The sequence below is a fragment of the Cygnus olor genome, chromosome 2 (assembly GCF_009769625.2).
Source record: "Cygnus olor isolate bCygOlo1 chromosome 2, bCygOlo1.pri.v2, whole genome shotgun sequence".
In the NCBI taxonomy this organism is placed as follows: Eukaryota; Metazoa; Chordata; class Aves; order Anseriformes; family Anatidae; genus Cygnus; species Cygnus olor.
In genome coordinates, this window is record NC_049170.1 from 40,690,962 (window position 1) to 40,715,142 (window position 24,181).

Consider the following 24,181-nt stretch of genomic DNA (forward strand, 5'->3'; position numbering starts at 1 on the left):
ATTGGTTGTATGTTGTGGGCTACTGAAGTCTGCATTTGTTACTGTGCTAATAAAAAGATGTTTAAAAAAAAAAAAGGAAGAAGAAGAGACTTCTGCTCAGTACCTTGGTTTATCACTTTGCCAGAACAGTGTCTCCCAGTATGCTTCAAGGATTACAGTCTGGATAAAAACAAGGGAGCTGAGCAGGTGAGTGCACTGCCTGCCTCTGTTTTGGGAAGACACTTCTGGACAAGTATATGATGAATGACAACATAGGACTTTTTCATCTGCTGACTGTGTAGGTGTTATCGAGGCTGGCACGGCCCACGAAGAGGTGACCTGCTGCAGAGTCCATGCTAGTTACTTTTTAGCTCCAGTTTTCACAGCACTGGCTTTTCGGGAGCGGTGTATTATTTGAAAGTACGGCTGCAAGAGCATAAGAGATTTGGAAGGGAAATGAGCAGGAGGTAAGAGGAAGAAGAGAATGTCTTCATGGCTTTCTAATGGAGTGGTCAATTCCCACAAGAAAGAGGAGAAAGAATAGTGTCCGGGGAAGCCAGCAGAAGACGTCTTCCTTAAAGGAGTGTAAAGGAAGCATAATGCGTAGATCCTTTAACTAGCTACAAAGATTATCTCCTAGAGACATAGTGTTTACACTGAAGTGTGTAGCAATAGGGTAGTTAGTTGTGAATATGGCATTTTTGACCGCTCCCTTGAGGTAAAGGCCGGAAGTACAGATTCATTTTCACATGGCAAGTACTTCACATTGCGACATTCTTCCAAGTGCTATGTGTCCGTCTGTTCTCTCAGATATATTTTTGTACTTCAAATTGTGTGTATTTTTGCTTTATATACTTCTCTTCCTATCTATATAAAGATATATAGGTCCTAAGTGATTTAAGTACAGGTCCCCTTCCATTGTCGGGTGGTTGTGGGTACTAGTATGTTAGCCTCAGCTGCTAGACAGCCTTCTTTTGTCACAGCCCATGCTTTGGTGTATGAGCTCCCTCAGCTGTGCGGCGCAGCCTAGGAAAATCAGTGGTATATAGCTACATCACACCAGGAATATCTCTGGGAAGGAACTCACTCTTAAACTCATTTCCTCCTCCCCTCTACTGTGTTAAGGATGTAAGTGGCCCCATCTCAGTAGGTTTTTGTCTGCTCCTTGCTTTGTGCTACCAGTGCTTTCCAAATTAGTTCTTGAAGCTGGCAGGGGAGGGGAAGCTGATTTGGGGTGACTGGTCTGAGCACTGTGTATTCAGCAGGGTAGAAGTGTAAGAGGAACAGAGAAAGGAGGTTCAATTTACTGATTTATTTATTTTTCTTCTTTTTATAGTCATTTTTCTCTATCATCTTCTGAAGGGACAGCCTAGCTTTATAGCAGGTAAATGACCCCAGTGACCTAGGACGTATTCAGTCAGTGGAACAATGAAGAACCAAATACATATGCTGCCCATGCACTACTACTGCATACCCTGTACAGTTGTATTTTACTTACTGACACTAGGTAAAACTGCACTACAACGAGTTTCACTTTGACTCAGTACCAGCCACTGCGTGCAGATGGTTTGCAGAGGAGAAACGACCATTTCCATCCCAGGTATGGTATGGTATTTAGAACAGGCAATTGATTTGAGTGCTTAAAAAGCATCAGAGTGAGTCCGTGAAATAAAACGATGGGTGGTGGTTGTTTATGTGGATGTCCAAAATAATCTAGAAACGAATTTAACCAAATCAAAGATAACGTGTCTGACTTTACATAACCCGTTTGGAAACACAGTCTTAGTCACTTAGAAGATCCCTTTTCCTTTTGCCTTTCTTGAAACGTTGTCAAGTCCTGAGTTGTCCAGGGGGGTGAGAGAGCAAGCTGATCTCACGTGACGTGGCATCAGCAGCCTGCGGTGACATCGGTCTCAGCAGTGGAACTGGCAGTGAGTCTGCGGGGCACAGAACTGGGCAGGAACCAGTCAGTCGTCTCCGTGCCTTCCATCTCCACACATCGTAAGTTAATTCTGACTGGCTTCGCTTGTCAACACTCCCTTGGCTCAAGGGTCAGCCCCGGTGACAACGTGCAGTTAGCAGAGGTCTGTTGTATTTTTGTTTGCTGTGCAGCTGAATCAGGTCCCTTCTCGAAGAAGGGTTCTGCAGAGCTGAAGAGGAAGAACGCCGCCAATTCCTCGGTGAAAGGTTGCAGCAAATAGGTGAGCCACTGCTGCTCTGAAGCCAGCCCACTTCCCAAGCACACAGGCAGGTTGAGGAGTCCTCTGGGTGGGGAGAAGCCTCGAGTACACGTGTGTTTGGTAGGAAATGAGTGAGAAGGGAGTGTTGTTCTGCAGCATCGCTGGGGACAATGACTATTACTAGCCAGGTTGGGGGAGGTCGTGCTATAGTGCTTACTCAGCTGCTGTGTTGCAATGGAAACAATTGTATGTTTCCAGCAGGGCATTACAGCTGCTTGCTCATTTGTAATTGCTCTCTTATCTGGCTTGATGGCCACAGCAATCCAAGCTACATTGAGCAAAGCACATAAACAGTTTCGTCTGCCTTCATTATAAATGTAGGAATACTTGCTTAATTTTTAGTGGATTGTACAGTTGCTCTGACATTAGTGATGCTGGCAGTTTATTTGCTAGTATTCAGGAAGAGCAATGCTGTAAGCACGCAGCCTAATTTTGATCATTAAGCACACTTACTGTTTAGCAGCTGTGATATGACAATGCAAATGTTGCTTGTGGTTTTGCTGACTCACAATGAAATTCTCGATATTTGTTCAAAACAACATTAATTTTGTGGAAAATTAGGGAACTGGGTACTTTAGTTCACTCCCTTTCCCCCCTCCTGCCTTCTAATACAAAGAAAAGCTGGTCTCAGTGTATTATAAGTGGTTAGAGGCCAAAGGCTGGTCCCTCTCTGGGAACAGTCGCTCTGCCCCTTTACAGTCAGTTTTGCTTAGTTTGCAGACAGACTGACCTAGGACAGCAGATTTCTGCAGCACAAGTTTACCTACGCAGAGCGCCGAATCCGGCACGTAAAGCTTTTGTACGTAGCCCCTTCTCACAAAGTAGCGCAGGGCTTCGTACCAGTTGTTCTCTCACCTGTAGCTTTGTCCTGACCGTGGGTTGCTGCGGCTGGGCAGGAATATTGCACAACCCGCAACGCAGAGCCCGGTGAGGTACCTCCTGCTTACAAAGTTGTTCCATATAATTTCTGAGTAAAATTATCACCTATGTGAATGTGACTGATTTGCACTGGACATGCTAGAACAAAACCATGTTACAGCTATGCTGTCCTTCAGGTCGTAGTTAAATTAATGAGTGCTGTGAGAGCTTTTCTGGTTTGTACAAATAAATTCCTGAAGCTACTTGCCAGACTTCACTGACAAGCTTCATGTTAGGGTTGATCTGTTCTAGGATCTTCTGCAAGATTTTTTTTTCCTTTTTTTTTTCTTTCTTGTTTATTTTTCAGACACTACCAGAGCTTCAGCAGCTAAATTTGCTGGTATTTCTTCCTCTTGCCCTAGCATTCCTGCAACAACACCCTGACCTGAGCCTCCTGCAGCATCAAAAACCCCTGTGGCCAGGGGGCTCCCTGGTTAAGGTCAAGGTAAAAGGCCTGTTGCCGTTTCAAATATACCCTCTCTCCAAATTTAAAGCTTCATTGCAGCTAGTACTGCTTGTGACAAGAGGCTACGGATCTGCAGGAGGAGTGTTCCTCACTATGGCCATACCAAGGGACAGTCAAAGCCCCTGCTGAAGGGGTGACCACCTGCCTCTCTTGCCCTCCCTGCTCCCCCCCCGCTCACCCCTGTTGGAAGGTGACTCCTAGCACTAAGGGTTTTTCAAGGCTTTTGCCATCAGTGACTTTTTCAAGGATACCTCTTAGCCATAAGCTTGCTGATTTTATTGCTGAATGAGATTATTGCTTTAAGTGAAACCATGTGAAGCTAAAGGCAGAGATAGGATTTAGGCTGTCACCTGGCAGCAGCAGCAGACAGGTAGCTTAAAGGTAGCTTAGTTATCACAGTTATTCCCTTTGCTCTTCCTTCCAGGCAAGGGGAACGTTGATTTGTTCTGGGACTGGGAGAGCTTGCTGGCTAAGAAGGTGAAGGGCTCAAGCAGCGTTTTCCGGTCTGTCACAGTCACTTCCCACAGTCTCACTTTCTCAGCCCTGGCCCATTGCTGTGCCGCTTCTGTTTCCACTTGTCTTTGCTCCAGCAGGTCGGTTTTGTTTCCCAAGACGATAACTGCTACCTGCAAACAGAAGGGCGAGCTTTATACAAACAGTATCCACCATTCACAGTGCCTTCAAGCAGCAGGCAAGTAGCAACACAGCTCAGACCTGTCCTTTAACTTACTGCTGGCTCAAGGTAAGCTGAACATAATGTGGAAGTGTAAGGTCTGGGATTCACACTGGCCTCATCTACCTGTGGCCTGGGAGCTGCTTTTAATCATAGGACATGCAGGACTTACCCCACACATGCACGAATTGCTTAAAGGGAAGCAATACCCAAAAGAGCAAAAGTTAAACAGCCCTGTTCGCCATTTACTTTGCAATTGAGTTGCCGTAGAGAAATGATAAGAGCATGGCATCCGAGGAGGTCAGAGCTGCGGGTGCTTGAGAAAAGAAAAAAATACATGGCAGCAGAGAAAGCCTGGTCCCAACAGCTGTGAATTTTGCCCAGCCTGGTTTTGTCTGAGTCTGAGCCAGTGTAAAAAAATGAAGGCACCCCCTGCCACAAGGCAGCCTGCAGAAGCAGTCTGTAAGGCTTCAGGGTGGGCCGAGGGGCTGAGCCCCTCTCCCAGCCCAGGGGGCTTCCCCTGCCTGCAGGTGTGCTGAGCCACCAGAGGGACCTAAGCAGACAGCCTTCAGTCGCTGAAGGAGTGGGAGCAGCACCAGTGCCAGCCTGCCAGAAGCAGTCTCAGGAGCTGCTGGTTAGCTAACCACGGCAGCACAGCGGTGTCAAGTCAGACCTTCAGGTAGTTCTCCGTGGCTTCTCTATCACCGAGACACTGCAGTGGAGCTGAGCTCAGGGGCTTGCCCTGTGCTTCTCTTCTGAGAACTGCTGCATGTAGTGCTGGCCACTTCGAGTTACGGTTCCTGCTTATTTTAACTTAACCACTTTCTAAAAACATTTTAACAGCATCAGCTGATAGGGGAAGCCGTACCTATATTTATAGTTCAAGGTCCTTAGTCAAGCTTCAGCCTCAACTCTACACTCTGTTGTGGTTTGGCAATGACCAAGTGATAAAGTCCTCTCCTGCTGAGGATTTTTTTTTTTTTTTTTTGCTGTGACCACACCTGCTTGCTTTTTCCTCTTCATCAGGCTGACTACAGGATGGCTCCTCTTTCTTTCCAGCTAGAGATGTTTGTCCTGTTCTTGTGAGGTCTGAGGCATCCTTTCTTTTCTATAGCAGCCCACGATGTTTGGATAAATGTTTTTCCCCTTGCAAAGCCTTTGAAAGAAGCTATAATCTTCATATACGTTTACCACACACTCCAGCTGAATTTTGCCCGTGGTCGAGTTCTGTCAGTACAAGAGAACACCATCTCTATTTAGTATAAAATTTGGCCAGACTTTAAGGTGTGTGCTGGAGAAGCCCCGCAGCTATCAGAGCTTTCTGTCAGCTGCTGCACAGCAGAGGGAGGACTCTGCTGCTCTGCAGGGTGAGGTCCTGATGGCTCAGGGGCATTTCTGTATGTGGAGATGCCCCCTGAATTTGGTTAAGGCTGCGTTCCAGCAGAGCCCAGAGTTTAAGGCTGCTGGGGCTATCTGAAGGACTCCTGATTTTACCTTCTACTTGCTTCAAAGAGTATTTCATATGGAATAGAAGTCACAGGAATGAAACGTTTACCCAGCCTACTGCAGGCACTGCTATTTCAACTATGTCACCCCCAGCTTTTAAACTCTCCCAGGGGATAAGCAAACTGACTGCTTTCTAAAATACCTGTGTGCAACAAGAGAGACTTCTGGGCAGATCCCCGAGACAGACATCCTGCCGGGGCTGCGACTCCCTCTCTGCATTACAACGTGCCATAAAGCAATAAATCAGGGTCCTCGCAAAACACACTGCCTGGGAAAAACTTCCTGCTTGTCCACCCTTCCTCGCCCTGCAGGGTAGTCATGACAGACTGCCGTATCCCTGACATACGTGACAGCCTGCAGCTCGCGCCAGCCCTACCACCTAACATACCTCTCCTTTGACTGCATTTTCGGCTGGCTGCTGTCAGACTTAGAGCCTGCCTTCCTCCACCACCCCGTGTGCTGCGAGTACTGCACAAGTTCCACTTTGGAAAGTCTCTCCCCACCATTATCCAATTAATTCCTTATGCACTTTTTTTTTTTAAACAGCATAGAACAGACAGTTGGAGAGCTGTAGGCTCAAGACATTTAGCAGGGAAAACTACTAGAGAATACAAAGATACTGTAAGAAAAGCCGTAATGCTAATGCCACATGCACGTTATATTTGTTTAGCTAATCTGGAACACTGTCAGCTGAAAACACTAGCTGCTTTCTAAGGGAAAATAGAGCAGTCATTTCACACAATTGAATTGATTCAATATGGTTGTTAAGATACATTAAAGCCGTTTTGCCAATTGACTAATGTCTGGGAGACCCACTGTCAATTACACTAGTTCGTAAGCCATCAAGTACGTGAATACAAAACAAACAAAGATAATGCCCTTTGTGATATTATTCTGTGCACTTGACTTCCCATGTACAATACCTAAAAAAAAAAAAAAAAGTAAGAACTGCACTGCTGTAGACCATATGTTTTATTAGTCGTAAGTGTACTGACTGGTGCATTCAGCTAACTGGATTTTAGTTGCAGTAGAGGCAGAAAGGGGAAAATTTTTTTTTTTTTTTGCATGAGCTGCATGGCATGTGAATTAGGCTTCCCCAGCATGAGAAAGCTTCCTTTGGCTGGATTGCCCAAGGCTGTAGGTACGTTTATTTTCCTTACTATGCAAGTTTTACAGAAACAAAATCTATGCTTTGCAACTTTCCTTCCTATCACTGATATGCCAATAAGCCAAGCAGTTACAGCACCATGCATTTACCTCCTTCTTATCTCTAAAGACATCGATCTCTTTTTTGAGCAGTTCAACTCTCTGGAAGGCTTCGAGGCTGGTCACGGCATACACGAGAATGAAGCCATCAGCGACAGAGAAGTAGTGCTTTGGCAACTCTACGCCCTCCTGCAGACCCCTGGTGTCATAAAGCCGTAACTGTTCCTTAACGCCTCGGTCTGTCTCCACGGACGCCAAGTACACGTCTTCCATTGTGGCACCCTCTTCTAAACCTGTTGTAAAACAAGCAGGAAAGTTCATGCTGGCATAAGTACAGCACCACCGTAATAACTGCTCGCAGTGCAGCGGAACTTTACCCTGCAATAGGTTTCAGTGCCTATTTTTCCAGGGTGATTTGACCTGGATTCGACCTTGATTGTCGTGCCCATGAAGGGCTGTATTCGTAGATCGCCACGCCAGCTATTTACAGTAGTGCCACTGTGTAAATACAATCATCTGGTATACGAGCATATGATTACACCTGTAAAATTAATCTATACAACATGTAAATGCAGGATGGGATAAGATAAATGGCTCTTCCCCCAGGTTTCCCAACCTCCCACCGCCCAGTGTACATGCTGCAAATGGGCCTGCCCAAACATACCCTTTGGGAAGAATGGCCAAGGAACACCAAATAGGCAAGTACTGACACCTTGAGCCTGCTTCCCTGCCTCATGATGAGCTGGATTATACTGCAGAAGCAGGAGCCAAAGGAGTAATTCTGGAAATTGATGTGCATTGGTGGTACAACTAACCAATGAGTGAAACCAAGCCAGAATGGGAAGAGGATGTTTGCATGCAAGCAAAGTTGCATGATGTATTTACCCAAATACACAGTGAGCTTTTTCCGTCCCTTAGGGATTTACCATGACTCAGATTTGCTAATAGGAGCAAGCTCATTTACTTCAGGGCAAGAGCACGCACAAGGTAACAAGCTTTCATGTATACCACCTGCTCCATGGTAACTATCTGCATACTGGCTCTCCTTACTTCCTTTCCTCATGGTAAATGTGAGGTAATATAAGGTACCTTACTCTGAGCTAATTAAAACTATGTTTTCCACGCCAAACCTGAAAACACATGGATCTCCCTAGCTTCATGGTCACCCTGGATGCAGGCTCATAAGGTTACAACAGGTCCCAACAAAATATGCATTGCATAGTTGGATTACTGTCAGAGTCAGTTTTAAACATTCGTATCAACCCTCTGCCAGCCATGTTTTTGTCTCCCTTGCATTCCTATACACACGGACTGTTTGCTGGTGCAGGGCTACAGCCGTGAGTACCGCATTATTCTTTGTCTGCCAAAAAGGGACTACGTTAGCACATTGTTTATGAAAACACAAGGGATTATCTGGCCTGTGAAAATAAGGATTTTGCTATATTCGGTGACACAGTATTCAAAATACTTTGCATTGACAAACAAGCTAAAGAATTCCACCCACGCGCATCATTCCCCGTGATGTATGCAGCATTCCTGTGCAGGAAAGTGGCACAAGCTGTTCTTTTTGCCCCTCTTTGTGCAGTCTTCATAGATCAAGCTCTTACTAGGTTTGCAACAAATTAATTTATTTTGCCTCCAAATATAGCCACGCTAACGTGCAAGAGCAGAACAAAACAAGAGAAAGGGTGAACACATTCTGTGGGCTGGAGAATGTGTCGCCAGGGCATTTTTAAAGACTGAAGTAGGTCTTCTGGATATAGCACTGTGTTTTTTCTTGCTCTGCTTCTTTTCATTGTGCAGACAGGTCAAGGAAGTATCTAACATCAGTAAATGTTACTTTGGCAAGAAGGAATGAACTATAAGTACCTAAGTTTTCTGTTTAGAACACCATGAATAACGTTGGGCAGGATTTTATCATCTAAATGCTGCGCTGTAATTCAGCGGTCTTTAACATATCCACATTCACCCATGACAGTCTCTTCCTAATGGCAATAAAAGTAGCAGTGAAAATTACGTCTTTTAACATCCTCCTTGAAAATGGAGAAGAAAAATTAAGACCTGCGAGGCAAGTCAGCAGAATAGAGTGACAAATTCTGATGTTAAATGGCAGAGGGGAGGACCTGGAATTTGTGCACCAGTACCAGTTTCCAGGGGTGAAAGTTCACCTATATACATTGGGGGAGGAAGCACAATATTTACATTCCTGGTTAGCACCATCCCATTCCAACGCTTTCCTGATCTCCATTCAAAGGTGAGCTGGGCAAGTTGTTGTACAAGCAGCAGAACTGACCAGGAAAGCCCAGTGTCTGTCACCACCCCATCCTTCCCATCACTGGCATCCCCAGGCCACCTTGTCTACGAGGATGGGCAAGGGCAGCTTCTGCTGGGAAGTTCTGCCCTGCCAGCTGCTGCCAACTCGAGTTGAGTGGAGAACACTGCCATGGGGCTTTGCTCCCTCTCCTGCCCCCAGCTCTTCTAAGTTTAGAGAAACATATTTTGAAATATCTCCTACTGTGGCACAGATGAACAGGCAGATGGAACCAGCTTGCAGGTCCAGAAGTTGTGAGGGAAAAGGGGAGCTAACAAGGCAGTGAACAATCTCCTGGTTTCTTTGGTAAGTAGACTAAAGATGTTGAGGAGAGAAGGGAGGAGTAGGCAGGAGACAGATGCCATTTTCCAGCACCTATTTAGCTGGTGCAAGTCTCGGGAAAGGCAAAAAGGTCTTCATGTAGGTTACCAGCTGCTGCCACAGACGAACTGCAAGGGGAAGCCTCAGTCATAAATCGAGTGGTGTTTCAGCCCCTGGTGGTTTCCTGATGAGGAAAAGAAAAGGCTCAATATACTAATGAGCACTGCAAAGCCAAGCTAGGCAAGGCAAAGGTATTGCAAATATTACATAAAGCAAAATTTGGAGACATGGAATTTCAGAAGATCCCAAGGGAACGTCAAACATAAATGTAGTGAATATCTTGTGTCTTCTTCAGTATGTTCGAAGATCTCACTCTCCCATAATCTTTCCCTCCCTCTTCCCTGCAAAGAGCTCCCAAAACCTGCCATTCCTTGCATTTTTACAACTCCAGCATAACAGACTTTGCTTACTTAGATCTCAAATGACTGTGTATCAGAGGATCCATGACTCAGAGAAGAGCTGGAGCAGCCTTTGGAGCTGGACAACAGGAGCTGATCTATTTAGATTTAGCCGCTAGTTCAAGTATTAATGCCACCAACCAGCAGCCACGGTTGTGACCCTCAGTTACATACATTCAGCTCCATCTTCACGCATTTCTAAAATTCAAAGCTGACTGCAGCTCTGTCAGGAGGTAGTTTGGATTTGAGAAACAAAGGTCTAGGAATGCATACTTTGGGTTATTAGCCTCCACATCTCTGGAGCTGTGAAAGTCCTCTAGCCAAAACCCCAAATGCCTCAAGCTGAGACCAAGCAAGGCAAATTCCCTCTCACTACGGGTTCTGATCACAATAGTAGATAGTGCTTTCATTCCCAGCTAGTAAGACGATCTGAAGTGGCTGCTTATGAACACGGCCATACCAGCTATTTATGCACTCAGGAGGCAGTGATAAGGGAAATAGTATTTTCTACTGGAAGAGTTCTCATCTTCTCTTTAGCTGATAAGCTTTGCCGTAGGTTGAGGCACCAGAGGCATTTCAAAGGCAGAAGGAAGACCCCTTTATGAGCCATCGCTGAACAGCGGCACTGTTCAAGGAAAATCACCTACCCTTTTACAGATGCATCACGTGCCGAAGTTAAGCCAGTAACTTCCCGTTAGCTCGAGAGAGCGAGCTCAGGGCGAGCAGTGCCAGGTGCCACAGGAATTCAGAACAGGTTTCCCCGGCCAGTCAAGGACCCGTTTCATGACCGAGGAGAAGAGACTGGCACCTCTCACTTCAGGACTGCAACAGAAGGTGGGGGGTTTGGACAAGCACAACGCTGAAGCCACACAAAAATAAGGCAGGCCCAGGTACCAGGCAACCATACGCACACGTGTGAGCTGTAACAACTCCTTGGCCCAGCCTACGGCAATACAGTCCCCGCGTGCCTCAGAGCTAAACCCGCACCCGTTTCAAACATCTCCAGTCAGGTTTCCTTTGATTCCTTTTCCCAGTTTAGCTGGATAGGCTGCCATGCAATACGCACGTGACTTTAAGAAGCTCTGACTGCACCTTACATCTTTTTGCCCTCTCCTTTCACGTCCCAGGCCCCAAGGCAAACTGCCCCTCTCACAGGCGCTAAGCCTAGCGCAGAGCCAAACGCCGTACGTTGTTGCTCGCATGCTCCAGGGATGTGGATATTCCTTTTTCAGTGGTATTCCTCCCTCCCTAGTATTTGTTCCTCTTTGACTTCAAGCAATCTTTGCGCCTTTGCAAGAGTCCTGGCTGCTGACCATGTAGAGACTTCATCCATGACGAGCCAGGGAGAGCTGAAGGTGCGATTTTTTTTAGGAGAAACCCCACAGTGCCACTGGGTCTACAGCACCACCACCAAGTGCTCAGCCAGGGGCACGGGCTCAGAGCCAAGTGCTTTATATAGCAGCGTGAAACCTCCGAGGACACTAATCCCTTCCCTGACGGCAGCCGTGCCACCACTCCCTTTTAAAAGAAAGTCAGCAGGAGCTCATCGGCACCAACGTAGACTCATGACTGACCAAGCACCAGGAGCAGACCCCGCCGCCAGTGCCTCGGACACCTCGGCGGATGACGCCAGGCCTTGAGCTCCGAGCCTGCAACCAAATTCAAGCGCACCCCTTGTCACAGCGAGGAGGCCACGGATACCAGCACATGTGTCAGCCCAGCCCTTGGAGCAGCATCAGAGCTGCTGGAGTCAGGAAGCCCAGGTTTTGAGACAGCTCGTGCCCACGTCTCCATGCCTGGCGAGCTGCCGTGCTGCCTGGCTCCGAACGGGCGGGCCTTCAGCGCCCACAGGACCTTCTCGCCTCCTGCCCGAGGGTCAGCAGCCAGGAGGTGTTCGTCGGCTTTCGGGAGCTCACAGGCTTTAGGAAACCTGGGTCGAGACCTAGTAATAGTGTTTTAAGCGCGGAGGGGCCGTCCCCACAATAGGATAGCTCCCAGGGGCAGCTCTGCCAGAAGCACCGAGGCGCAGCAAGCCAGCCCCAGAGCACCTGATGGCACAGGCGGCTGAAAATCCTCCCTGCCACGGCTGCTGATCGGAGCACGGGGCAGGAAGCAACGAAAGGCAACAAGATTTAAGCAGCGTGGCCTTGCTCGCACTTCTTGAGAGCCCTAGAGCACCGCCTGGCCCGGGGAAGATGAAAATCAGGGCGGCAGCAAAGGGAAGAGCCTGCAGGCTTTGCAATGTTGGCGCTGAGAGCTACACAGGGCTATGTGCACGGGTCTTGGTAAGACGCTGGAAGCAGATATTGCTGCAACGTTAGAGGAAATCCTCCTCTTAAACAACGGTATTAGCGCACAGTTCTGTGTCAGGCTTTGCCAGCAAATTCCTCCCGTCCACACATTTTAAAGGCACAGTGCCTGCCAAGCACCCTGCTCGAAACCCTAAAATTTATCCGGAGGCTTATCCCCAACGTTTAATTTAATTCACTGGCCCAAGGAAAAGCTACTAGTCCCTTGACTAGGCATCCTCTGTCAAGCCCCTGTGATTCACGCCTGGCAGAACAATTCACCAGCCTAATGATCGCTGCCCTTCCTCTAACATCCAGGCCAGGTGGGAACAGAGGGAAGCGAGCCAGCTTTGCCTTCGGTCCCTTTCTTTTGTGCACAGCAAGTCTCTGACATCCCATGCCCCTGTCCCAGGTCTGTTTTCCACAAGAGGATTTATCTGAGAGCTGGGAGGCTCAGCCTTTGAAGTCCAGAGCAGAACACCCCGTGTGCTAAAGCAGAGCTGTTTTTCTTTTCAGCTCTTTAAGTATTAGCCAAAACCAAGCCAAATAGTTTTAAGAAGGTGGAACAGAAGTTTAAACAGCCTCTCGGTGAATCACGTAATATTATTTATTATTCAGGCATCGAGAGCATCTTTTGGGGAACAAGGTATTTCTTACATAAATAGGCAGCAAGCACATCATTTGCTTTTCTGTTTGCTTCTTGTTGCACACTCCCGTTTCTTGGCACGGGCAACATCAGGGCAAGGGTTCTTCCCCAAAACAATTTAAAACTCGGTGAGGGACTACAAGTCTCAGGAACTGCCCAGAGATGAACCCAAACCACACTCATTTCCTCCGTCACCTCCATGCAGCCAGCGGCCCTGGCTTACCGCTTCGTGGGGCCCGCACAGAGCAAGACTCTGGAAAGGGAAACAACCAAAAAAAAAAAAAAAAAAAAAGAAAGAAGGTAAAAATATCTCACCCACGGTATGCTTTCCATAGAGAAGCTGCTCCAAAATCGCGGTTTTTCCCACCGACGCCATGCCGCACACCACCACCTTGTAGCCCTTCCCCATCTCTCCCAGGATGGCAGAGCCAGCGGAGGAGTCCTGCTCGAGCACGGGGACCCGCAGCAGAGCCCCGAAAGGCGAGGTGCTGAGCAGCGGGTGCCCCCGAGGCGCAGCTCCCTCCCCGGCGCTCACCGGCGATGGTATTTTTAGGACTCGGGCTTCCTCCCACGCCACTTGCAAGGTTTCAGGCTGTCGCCGTCGGTGCCCGGCTCGGCGCAGCACGCTGCTGTCAGCCCGCGGGGCCTCCCCTCCTGCCTCACGCGCACAGAGCTGAAGGTCCCACAGCACAGGGGCTGGAAGGAAAGCGTTACGGTCACGGGAAGGCGAAGGCCGGAGCGGGGTTTGGGGTCTGGTGTCAGCCAGCCTGGGCGGCGATGGGGCTGCCCTCCAGGAGCCGGGGCAGCTCCAGGGGATGAGCGGGGCACCCCAGAGCTGGAGGGGACCTTGGTGGGACCAGGTGTGACTGTGTGAGCCAGGGCGCTCTGCAACGGGAGGGAAAGGGAAAAAAAGGGGAAAAAAAAAAAGGAAAAAGGGGAAAATAAGGGAAAAAGGGGTCACCATGCAGCTGTGGCAAAGCCTCCCTGGCACCAGTCCCCTTCCCTGCTCCCGCACTGGGTCAGGAGGGACGCGAGCGGCTGGGGACAGGGGCTGACAGCAGCGGCAGGGTTTTCCCTTAGGATTTATGATTCAATTCCTCTTTTTTCATTAATTTTATTTTTCATATTTAGGAACCCCAAAGCGCTCCTTTTTGGGGATGGATTCCTAAGGACGTGCTTATGTCAAGCCCTTTCCCCAAATCCAACCCCAACCCAACCCAGGGCTGCTCCAGAGGCCGCCCCCCCGCCCAGCCCCCGCCCCCAGGACAGCCCCCGGCCCCCCGCCGTGCCCGCGCCGCGCGCCCCCGGCCCCGCGCGCCCCGGGCCCCAGCGCGCGCGCGCACCTGGGCTGAGCTTCCCCCGCTGCCCCCGTTGAGCCGCGCCGGGCCCCGCCCCCTCGCTCCCATTGGCTGGCACGGAGGGGCGGGGCGGGGCCGGGAGGCCGGTCGAGGCCGTGACTACATTACCCATGAGGCGCCGCGGCCGCCGCCGGAAGCGCGGTGCCGTCGCGAGGGGTTGTGGGAGGAGGGCCTCTTCCTTTCCGGCGTGGGGCGCCATCGGGTGAGGGGTACGTCTGCGCGGGGCCCGGGCCGCCATCCGCCGCCATCCGCCGCCATCCGCCCGCCCGCGGGGCGCGGTGGGGCTGCCCGGCGGCTGGGCTGCGGGCCTCAGGCCGGCGGAGGGCCCCCGGGCTGCGGGAGGGCGGCGGGGGCGTTAGGCCGCGGGGCGCTCGGTGGGTGCGGGGCGTTGGGGGTGCTGCGGGCCGGCGGGGGTCCCGAAATGGCGGCTGGGGGCGGGGAGAGGTGGGCTGATGCGCGTCAGAGGGCGCAGAAAGGTCGTCTGCGGGCGCAGCGGGCCCTGATTTTGGATGGTGAACTGAGTGACGGTTCGGGTGGAGTTGGGTTTACCTCTGCGTACTGCTGGGATCTGGGTTCTCAGCGTTTAGGGATACTTAAACCACGTTATAAACTAACACCGTGCCCCTCACAGTCACGTACGTCGTCAAAGAGCAGCATTCACAGCTTGGTTCGGTGTTAGCTGTCAGTGTTGGTAACATCTGAAGCACGTGAGGCACCAGCTCCTCAACTGCGCAGGTCAACGCTAAAGAACGCGTGAAATGGAAGAAAATTCCTCAAAATGGTAACTGCGTGTCCTACTCCCTAAATGGGAGCCATGTTACCAAGTGTACAAACGGTTCCAAAAAACCACACAGTCATACTGGGTTCCAGTAGCGTTACATGCACGTTAACGTGGCCTCGTGCTGTGTCATTTTATGGGAAGCTGTTCAAATTCAGAACGATAATTACTGCCCTCTTTTCATTGATCTCTCGATCTCAGCAGGTAGCCAGCCATGGGTGCCTACAAGTACATCCAGGAGCTATGGAGGAAAAAGCAGTCGGACGTGATGCGGTTCCTCCTGCGCGTGCGCTGCTGGCAGTACCGCCAGCTCTCTGCCCTGCACCGCGCTCCGCGGCCGACCAGGCCAGACAAGGCTCGCAGGCTGGGATATAAGGCCAAGCAAGGTAATGAGGTGGAGCTACTGTGTTCTTGTCAGCTTGCTTCCTTCCTTAACTGAGAGTAGAATGCCAAAATCAGAAGCTGGAATGCGTCCTAAAAGCCTGAAGTGTCCTGGATGAAATACTGTTACAAATGTGTTAAATCAATAGCAGTGCCTGCATCCCAAACCTTATTTCATGTAATTTTGAGTTCATGCCCCCTGTGGTCAATTAGGCAGGTGAAGATCAAGTGGATTTTGACTTCAGTTCTTGCTCTTGCGCTGTGGTATTGCTGCAACGTTGACCAATGCTTTTAGCGTGGTAGATTTGTGGGTATGGGGGTTCCTTTCTCTGGCCAGATTTTGCCACCAGTCTCCACTTGTTAGCTACATTACAGCTGTCTGGGCTTGCCAAGGTTAAATTAGTTTGTATCGTCCTTAGGAGACAGTTACTGGGGAGTGAAACAAACTCAGGGAAAGTGGGCATCCATCTGAAACTTGAGCAAATCTTCGAGGCAGAATGTTTGCACACCATAATAATAAAAAAGTAAAGAAGCTACTGTTATGTTTGTTTGTGCTGTTTCCTTTCCTCCTTTTTCAGTGGTCAGGTTTCCGCAGGGTTTATGGGTGGCTTGCGCTTCAGTGCTTTATGAATGCTGCAGTTGCAGTGTGGCGTTTTAGTTCTGAGGTGACTGCTTTGCTGCTTTCTTGGGATGAGGAGAGTTTAGGATGTTTTTTGTGTGTGTCTTCTGGCGTAGCTACAGCTGTTCTCGCTTTATATGGAAGCGCACAGTGGAAAGGTGCCATAAACTCTGGTTTGGACCTAAAAGGTAGTCACAATGATACCTCACTTCCATTACTCAGTTATAAAAGAAATATCAAAAACACCCTGCACTAGTCACCGAGAGTTGTAGATTTTAGCAGAGATTGGTACAGTGACCTACTTTTTTGCAGTGTTTCCTGTAAAATTTTCGGGGTTGCAAATGCAGTATGGGCATTAAGTCGCCTCACCGTAATTTGCACTGGCTACGCTAAAAGTCACCGTTTCCTGTAGGTTATGTTATCTACCGTGTCCGCGTTCGCCGTGGTGGCCGCAAGCGCCCTGTCCCAAAAGGTGCAACCTATGGCAAACCTGTGCATCATGGTGTTAACCAGCTGAAGTTTGCCCGCAGCCTCCAGTCCGTAGCAGAGGTGAGTATTCTGGTTATTGCTCAGAAAACGGGGGTTACGAAGGTCATGACCAGTCTGTAAAAGTGGAAAATACTCAGAGACAAAATAACTGTTCCTCTCATGCGTTAGGCAGAAATCTTGAATGCTGATAGCAGGAAAGCACCTGGATGTTTTGAAAAGCGGTACTGAGACAAATGCTAAAAACTATTCCGACTTCACAGGTAGCAGGTGGCGGAAGTACTGCTGAGGTGGTTTGCTGAAGTTTGCAGCGTGTTCCTCTTTCTGAAGTATGGCACAATGTGTGCAGGGAAAGACGTGCTACTAGTATAAACTCCTGTAAAATAAGGAGTTAGGCATGAGGATTCAAAATTCAAATACGCTAAACTTGCCTGACTTGGGTCATTGGTAAATCCTGCCTTTATGTTCCCTGCCGTGATGCATGCATTGCCAGCTTTAGATGAGGATCCTTAACGAAGTACAAGCAAGTTCCTCTCTTAAAGTCTGCAGCACACGTTTGCGTAGTAAGAGTACTGTACAGTGTACTGAGCCGTATCGTAGGATGTCAAAACAGAATGCCAGAGCCATTCTTATTTAAAAAAAAAAAAAAATTTGGGAACTGGTAAGCTGAAGATTGGTGGTTTAACTTCTTGTTAAATGCTGTTGTCACCTGCTAAAATACTGAAAATGGAGGCTTTCATTCGGGGCGATCTTCGTTAAATTTCGCGGTGACACAGCAGGAGTAGCGTTGAAGGGTTGTAGCTCTCACCTATGGAAAAAACTCCATGGCTTAGAACAGTACGAGTCTGCGCTCTGAAAAAGAGGCATTGTAAAAGAATGAAGACTGCTCGTTGTCTTTACATCATTAAGCGCAGCATTAATGCTATTTTAAAACAGAGGTGATGTGTAAAAACACAGAACTGTATTTTTAATGTCGAGTGTTCACGGTGTGCTCTTCATATACGCTATTCCCAGACGTCTGATGGCTAATCACATGCTCCGTTGTGATGACAGCTCGTGCAAGAGGTTGTTGGCCCTCTGTTTTAGTCCAAAAGCTGGCTTGCTTTCTCCTGGAAGACTTCTGTTCTTCGGATAAAACTATTATAGAAATGCCAAACCGTGATTGTAGCCGTCATCCCCAAATAGAAGCTGGTTGAGGGCGGGTGGTATTTTAATGTTCAGTATGTGTCACTGCCGTGTGCTAGAGTAAAACAAGGACTTGAAGAAAATCCATTCCATATGCAGGAAGTGGTCAACTGAGGTTTAGTGGAAGATGGTGGTAATAGGTTGGGATCACACTGGGATAGAAGATCCATGGGATCTGTTGGTTCGTACTTTCCCATGGTGATGATAAAGAAAGTCTTGGGATTAAACACACTGATAGTATTAAGTAAAATAAGGAGTTTTCTTGACAGAAGAGGCAGATTGAGTTTCAGAACTTGTATTTTCTGCTTAGTTTCCTAAACTAAGACTGTTTTCTTTCCAACCACAACCGAGGATAGGAATACTGGAACTTGCTACATCAGCTGCTCATTTTCTCCTATCAGTATGGGCTTAGGTCCTGCAAAAATGTCTTCTTCCCTTGTAACTTCAGATCAGTCTTTCATAACTTTCCACAAAAGATTGTTCCATGGCCCCAAGTGCAGCTTGGTGGTCTTCATCTCCACCTTGAAGTTGTTTTTCACTCTGTGCATTTACTCATTGGATGCTTCTGTGTACAAAGTAGTTCTTCTCTTCTGTCAATGAAATGCCTTCCTCATTACATTCTTTAAAACCTGTATCACTTAGGAATTCAGCAGGTTTTTTTGAATACAAATTTCTTTAGCCAATATCCTTTTCTGGTGTTTTTGCAGCCAGAGGTTGTATGGTTCGGGGGGTAAGAGGTGGGGCAGGTTTCACTCGGGGCAAATTGAAAATTCTAGCACCTACAAAACTTTAGGTTTGAGTTACTCATATCCTTCTGCGCGTTAGGCATGTCCTTCTCCTAAGCGGTGTCCCTGCCTCCATGTTTTTATAGCCTTTCACGTGGATTTTTTCTTCCAGGAGCGTGCTGGCCGTCACTGCGGGGCTCTGCGAGTGTTGAACTCCTACTGGGTGGGGGAGGATTCCACGTACAAGTTTTTCGAAGTGATCCTGATCGACCCCTTCCATAAGGCCATCAGGCGCAACCCTGACACGCAGTGGATCACCAAGCCCGTCCACAAGCACAGGGAGATGCGTGGCCTGACGTCAGCTGGGCGCAAGAGCCGTGGCCTGGGCAAGGGCCACAAATTCCATCACACCATCGGTGGCTCGCGCCGCGCTGCCTGGAGGAGACGCAACACCCTGCAGCTGCACCGCTACCGCTAATTCTTGTAAACACAACGATCTAATAAAGCTGAGCGGGTTCTTGAATTTATCTAAACAGTGCTTCTGCTGCTTCTTGTCTTACGCGGAGAAGTGTAGCGCTCTCCGGTTCAGTTGTTTCCATATTTTGAAAGCGTTTTGAAAATGTCATTTGGTATTTGTGAAAATTCTAGACCCCGAGCCTGGAAGCCTTGCGGTGGGTTTCACTTTGGATGAGGCTGTGCAGTGCAAATTGAATGCTCCATGGCTAGTCCACGTTCTTTTTTTGCTGATGCGAGTATATTTCTTCACTGTCCGTAGGTGGGAGTCACTTTTCCTGTGTTTAGACCGAAGGCCTGCTTTGATCTTGTGCAATGAGATGTAAACTGAAAGTGCTAGTTTATTTTTTACAGGTGATTAAATACTGATGACAATTTTATTATACTAGTTCTCTTTTTTTGTACATCTTCAGCGTGAAAGCAGCTCTTGAGCCCGTATATCAGCAAGCATAGGCTAAACCAACTAAGCACAGGATGGAAAGGTGCAGCTTGCTCTGTTCGCTGAGGTGTGCAGTATTTCAATATTTACTGGAGTGTAGGTGTTACGTAGTTTGTACGGTATTCCAGGCCATTCATTTTGTATTGGAGACAGTATCTTAGATCTGCCTTTTGATACCGGAGAACACTTCTGTGGTGTTGAAGAGCAGCATTTTGATTTACTCAGCATGCTCAGGTGTTGAAACGATCACATTTGGATGACAGACTGCTACAGATGAATGTGTTACGGGCTGCGTTTTGAGAACTTAGTGTGACCTTTTAGCACAAAGTCGACTCGTACGTGCACACTGAGAGAAGGGATTGTTAGAAGGCCTAAGAACTAGCTTGTATTTTCCCAGACCTTCAGCTTGGGTTGTGTGGAAGGGATTTAAAAAAAATAAATTAGTAGTTTTGGGACTGATGTGTCCAACATTTCAACTGAGAAACTGAAGAACCCAACTCATTTGCTCTGATTGATCTGTTTTTCAGCAGTGTAATCTGAAGAAGAGGCTTCTTGGCAGTGTGTTCTTCTAGTCAGGAAGAAGAGCTCAAGAGAGCAATCCTTTCTTTCATGCTACATTTTGTTTGGCTCAAACAAGAAAAATATTCAAAGGATTCTTCTGTGGCTATGTTAAAAGGTGCTATCTGCTCCTTGAAAGAAGGGCGATGGTTTTTTTTAACCTTTTTTGTGAGGGAGGACCTAGGAGCAAATTCAGTGAATGAGGCCTCCCTTGAACATGGAGGGGAGCTGGTGCTTCCCTGCTTTTTAAGGTTTAAGGGCTTTAGTGCTGCAAGACCAACGTGTCCATTCGTTTTTGTAAGGTAACAACTTGGAATCCAATGATACTTTGCTCGCGCTTATTGGGCTGTTCACAACCCTTGCTGGTGATCCGGGGCAGGCAGTACCAGACGACCGGGCTGCCAGCACTCGTGCTGCGTCACTTGCCAGGGTTTGAAGCTGCTGGTGTGCGTGGTGGGGGGAGAATCCTCCTCAGTTAACCTTGGTGAGGGTTTCCCCTCACATTCCTGTAGCATTTTGAACGCTAAAAAAGGGCGGAAAATACTGTCCCCTTCAAAGGGTTCGTTAAAGTCCGCTGATGAAGATGCATGTGAGAGGGCATGGTATGTACCAGGCAGGCGAAGTAACGAAGCAGAGGGTATTATTTTCAAGGGAAGCTCAGAGTCCGTACAGCTCATCTCGGGTCTCCAGGAGATCAGATTGCCCTAGCATCTCCTCACCCCGGATGTTTCTTATGCTCTGTTTGACTTGGTGCTTGGGGTTGGAAGGAGGGGGAATTGCAGCGCAGTTTTTGTGTGAAGACAAAAGGCAAATGAACCTCTCTACTAAAATCTGTAGTAAACACAGAACACTGAGGACAATTTTTTTTGGGGGGGGTTGTCAGCTAGGGAAACCAGGCTTAGAGGGGTTATGTGATACCCGCCTTTCATAACTGATGATTTTTGAACCTGTTGTTGAAGTTCAACAGAGACTGCAAATCTGTGTTCCTTACGAGTCTGGTGAAAATCGGTCAAGTGAGACCTAGCAGTTGTCCCAGGGAGAGGCGGTTCCGTGAGTTCAGCCCTCCTTACGCTCGAGTCTGCGTGAAACGCGGGCAGCGAGCTGCACCTGGGGGCAGCAGGGGATGAGGAGGCACCAGGAATTTCACTGCTGAAATTTATGAGACACAAAGGAATTCAGTAAGTCGTTTTCAAGCCGTCTACTTCACTCTGCTTGCAGGCCTGCTTATTTCTCGCTCCGAGCAGACACTGTTTTAGGTGTAATTAAAAGAGCTGTCTGGTTTCTAGACAGGACCAAATGAGCAGCACAGTTAAACAGCCCGTTTCAGCCTGATGTCGGGTGCTGTAGAAAACGCTTGTCAGCCTTTACGAGGCTGTGGATTTCACTTTTGTGTAGCCACCTAGATGAACTAATTGCCTAGCATTTGGTAGAAGGTGAGGATCTGACAGTTTTCCCAAAACCCATCAAAACTAATTCCGTCCTCTTAAGGGTGGGCTGCGTAAGAGCAGGTTGTGTAATTCAGCGCGCTCTCTACATAAGCAAATAGTAGGCTCCTTTCCATGCCGCTCATCACTTGGCAACACTAGCAGAGTTGGAAAGGGCAGATGGTGCTAATCACCAGCGAGTGGGATTGTTTCCTTACATTGTCTCGGAAGCGCAGGAGTCTTTGTGTAACACAGCTGTGTGTGCCCTAAGACCCGGCCGGCAGCGGTACCTCGCGGGGCTCGGGCTGCTGGCAGCGAGCAGCGTGGTGCATCGGTGGTTTTGTGGGGGTCTCAACGTGAAGCAGTGGAGGGCTGTAGTATCTGGACGGGCTGTCATCTCTGTCCTTGAAAGGCGGCGGTTGTGCAGCAGCCTTGGCCCAGTGAGAAAGGTGACTACACGCGAACAGCCCTGGCTGCTAATGAATCAAAAAGCGGGACTAAAAATTAAGCCCGATTCCCGCTCGTTTATCTACTCACTCTCCAAATGGCAAAACCACCTTTTAGCCCTTGAACAGCTCTTTGTAGCACGTACAGGTCTGGTTCTGAGATTATCAAGCCAAAATACCTGGAGTGCTGGAAGCACTGCTTCAGCCACGTGTCCAACTGGAGCCCAACTGGTCGCTGTTCCGGGGCTCTGAGCAAATAACCAACGTGTTGATCCAATCCTCCTCAAGTAATTGCCTGCAACGTGCGGCTGTGTGGAAGGATGGAGAGCCCGTGGGCTGCTCTTATCTGCATGTGTCAAGCTTCTGAATCAGCCCCAATTTAGTAATTACATGCGGGTTGCGAAGCCTCGCTCCCTAAAGTTAGGAAGTGCTCGGGCTGCGCTGCTTATGCAACCTTTAATTCGGTGGCTCTGAGCTAATGTGCCAGGGGAGGCCTCTGGCAAAGCCAGGACAGGCACCCAGTCCCTCTGGGCCCCTTGTCACCGCCTGAGATTTGAAAGAATGTTCTTTTCTTCGGTATCGAGTGATATTCGATGATAATATGTATAATTAAAGGCTCTCGTGTAATGAAGATGCCGTTTAATCCCATTCTGTCAACTCTCCACCACTCAGGGAATGGCCGTGGCCCTGCTGGGGGGCACCCAGCGGGCCGAAGCAGCAGCAGATTGTGCCGGACCCCGGCTCCCCCAGCACCAAAGCAGCTCGGTGTGTCTGCGGTGCCCGTCTGCAGCCCTTGTGTGTGTAATGAAAATGAGTCGCCATCCCCGAGAGCTCACGCGCCAAGTGTAGGAAGTAGCTTATTACTCCGGCGTTCACTCATTCATTTATTCATGCATTTTTCTTCCAGCATTGCTTTCCGGTGACTAACAAGCAATTATCCGAACCCTTTCCTCGTGTGAGAATCACGGCCGTTCAACTCATCCGCCGTAACAACCCCCCTGTCTCCTCCGTGGGGTTCATTATTAGTCAGACGAGTTCGGGTAGGGGGTGAGACAGCCTCCACAAACCCACCGAAGAGGAGATGAGTTCGGAGCTCGGTGTTTTCAGCTCATTCAGAGCTACACATAAAAGCGGTGCCTTACAAGTTGCTATGTTGTTTGCAACTATTTGCATAGCAGTCCTGTCAGCGTGTGGTTAAACAAAGTCACAGGAAAGCTTTTAAGTAAAACAGAAAAGCCCATCTTATTTTCACTTTGTTTACAAGTTATTGCTACAGTTGTCGATGGAGAACATCTGCTTACGATCTTGTGAGAGAAGACACGAGGTTTGGTTGCACAGTAAGAACTAAGGACAGAGATAAACCAGTTAATATTTATAGACTTAGGAAAAGAGCTGGAAATAAATGAAACTTTCTTGTTTTTTTTACATATATACATTCATTATTTATTCAAGTTATATGAATCAATTGATTCTATTTATTCTGGAGGGTCTAGTTCCCAATCTTAATGTAGGTGATTTTATTTCTGGTAGGCGCCTGACTGTCCATTCTTAATAGAAAGAGATGACAAAAAAAAAAAAGGCACGAACTGATAACGAGATACCAAGTTCTTCACGTTACGGCCAATGACTTGCACTGGGAAGATGCTAGCTGCCCTTTATGAACAATACATATTTTAGATTACACTTGATGGTTGGGTTTTGTACCCAGTTGTACCCAAACAGCAATTTTCAGGCAGTGGTTACACTTTACCCATAGGAAACAAACAAAAAAAGTTAATTACTACGACGGGTTACACTGGAAACCCAGTTCTTAGCTTTATGATACTTTTGTTGCTGAGAAAGAAAAAAGGGATGAAATAAAACAACCCACTGTGAACAACTGAATCACTGTTCGGATTCCTGAAACTAAATGAAAACTTGGCTATGGTTACTATTTTCATTGGCTGGTTTAATAAAAATGCAAGTATCATAAAACTATGTAAAATATAGGGAATAGAGGACTTCTATTTTCTCTGTTGATGGTCCCTTACACTTAGGGCTGAAAACTTTTAAATACCACTCTATTAAACAGTCTTGCCTTGTAGTAGGTGCAATTCAGGAAACACTCTTAATTTACTTTAAGAAAAAATCATTTTAAAATGAGGAAATAAGGGTTTTGCTTTGAGCCTGAATTTTTATTTTAGCCCAATTATGACTGAGCCGAAATGAATGAGAGAACTGGAATGTTATCCAAACCATATTGAACACTGAAACTTGA

At 48.0% G+C, this 24,181-nt stretch overlaps 2 protein-coding genes across 6 annotated transcripts; one reads left to right on the forward strand and one right to left on the reverse strand.

The window, feature by feature from the left end:
- Positions 1-3,442: 3,442 nt before the first annotated feature.
- Positions 3,443-14,409, reverse strand: NKIRAS1 (NFKB inhibitor interacting Ras like 1). Of its 4 annotated transcripts, XM_040549945.1 has the most exons (5): positions 14,356-14,404; positions 13,328-13,897; positions 9,675-9,804; positions 7,040-7,281; positions 3,443-4,229 (listed from the first exon to the last, which is right to left on the reverse strand). In XM_040549945.1, exons 4-5 carry the CDS (start codon positions 7,259-7,261, stop codon positions 3,990-3,992), a joined length of 462 nt encoding a protein of 153 aa, XP_040405879.1. In that variant the 5' UTR covers positions 7,262-7,281; positions 9,675-9,804; positions 13,328-13,897; positions 14,356-14,404; the 3' UTR covers positions 3,443-3,989. The 4 variants fall into 4 exon arrangements, with proteins under 4 accessions (XP_040405879.1, XP_040405877.1, XP_040405876.1 ...); XM_040549943.1 differs by lacking the exon at positions 9,675-9,804 and having other exon boundaries at positions 14,356-14,409; XM_040549942.1 differs by lacking the exon at positions 9,675-9,804 and having other exon boundaries at positions 13,328-13,708; positions 14,356-14,401.
- A 63-nt stretch (positions 14,410-14,472) lies between these two features.
- Positions 14,473-19,071, forward strand: RPL15 (ribosomal protein L15). 2 transcript variants are annotated; one of them, XM_040549947.1, is made up of 4 exons: positions 14,473-14,579; positions 15,350-15,534; positions 16,561-16,697; positions 18,717-19,071. In XM_040549947.1, the coding sequence occupies exons 2-4, from the start codon at positions 15,363-15,365 to the stop codon at positions 19,020-19,022; spliced, it is 615 nt and encodes a 204-aa protein (XP_040405881.1). In that variant the 5' UTR covers positions 14,473-14,579; positions 15,350-15,362; the 3' UTR covers positions 19,023-19,071. The 2 variants fall into 2 exon arrangements, with proteins under 2 accessions (XP_040405881.1, XP_040405880.1); XM_040549946.1 differs by having other exon boundaries at positions 15,353-15,534.
- Positions 19,072-24,181: the final 5,110 nt, after the last annotated feature.

Bases quoted from the DNA above. Each gene is read 5' to 3' on its own strand.
- NKIRAS1 (XM_040549943.1), bottom strand. From the start codon at position 13,421: ATGGGGAAGGGCTACAAGGTGGTGGTGTGCGGCATGGCGTCGGTGGGA. The intron at 7,282-13,327 runs GTGAGATATTTT...GTTTTACAACAG, and splicing joins CTATGGAAAGCATACCGTGG to GTTTAGAAGAGGGTGCCACA. The intron at 4,230-7,039 runs GTAAATGCATGG...TTCTGTTTGCAG, and splicing joins TCTTTAGAGATAAGAAGGAG to GTAGCAGTTATCGTCTTGGG.
- RPL15 (XM_040549947.1), top strand. From the start codon at position 15,363: ATGGGTGCCTACAAGTACATCCAGGAGCTATGGAGGAAAAAGCAGTCG. The intron at 15,535-16,560 runs GTAATGAGGTGG...CGTTTCCTGTAG, and splicing joins GGGATATAAGGCCAAGCAAG to GTTATGTTATCTACCGTGTC. The intron at 16,698-18,716 runs GTGAGTATTCTG...TTTTTCTTCCAG, and splicing joins GCCTCCAGTCCGTAGCAGAG to GAGCGTGCTGGCCGTCACTG.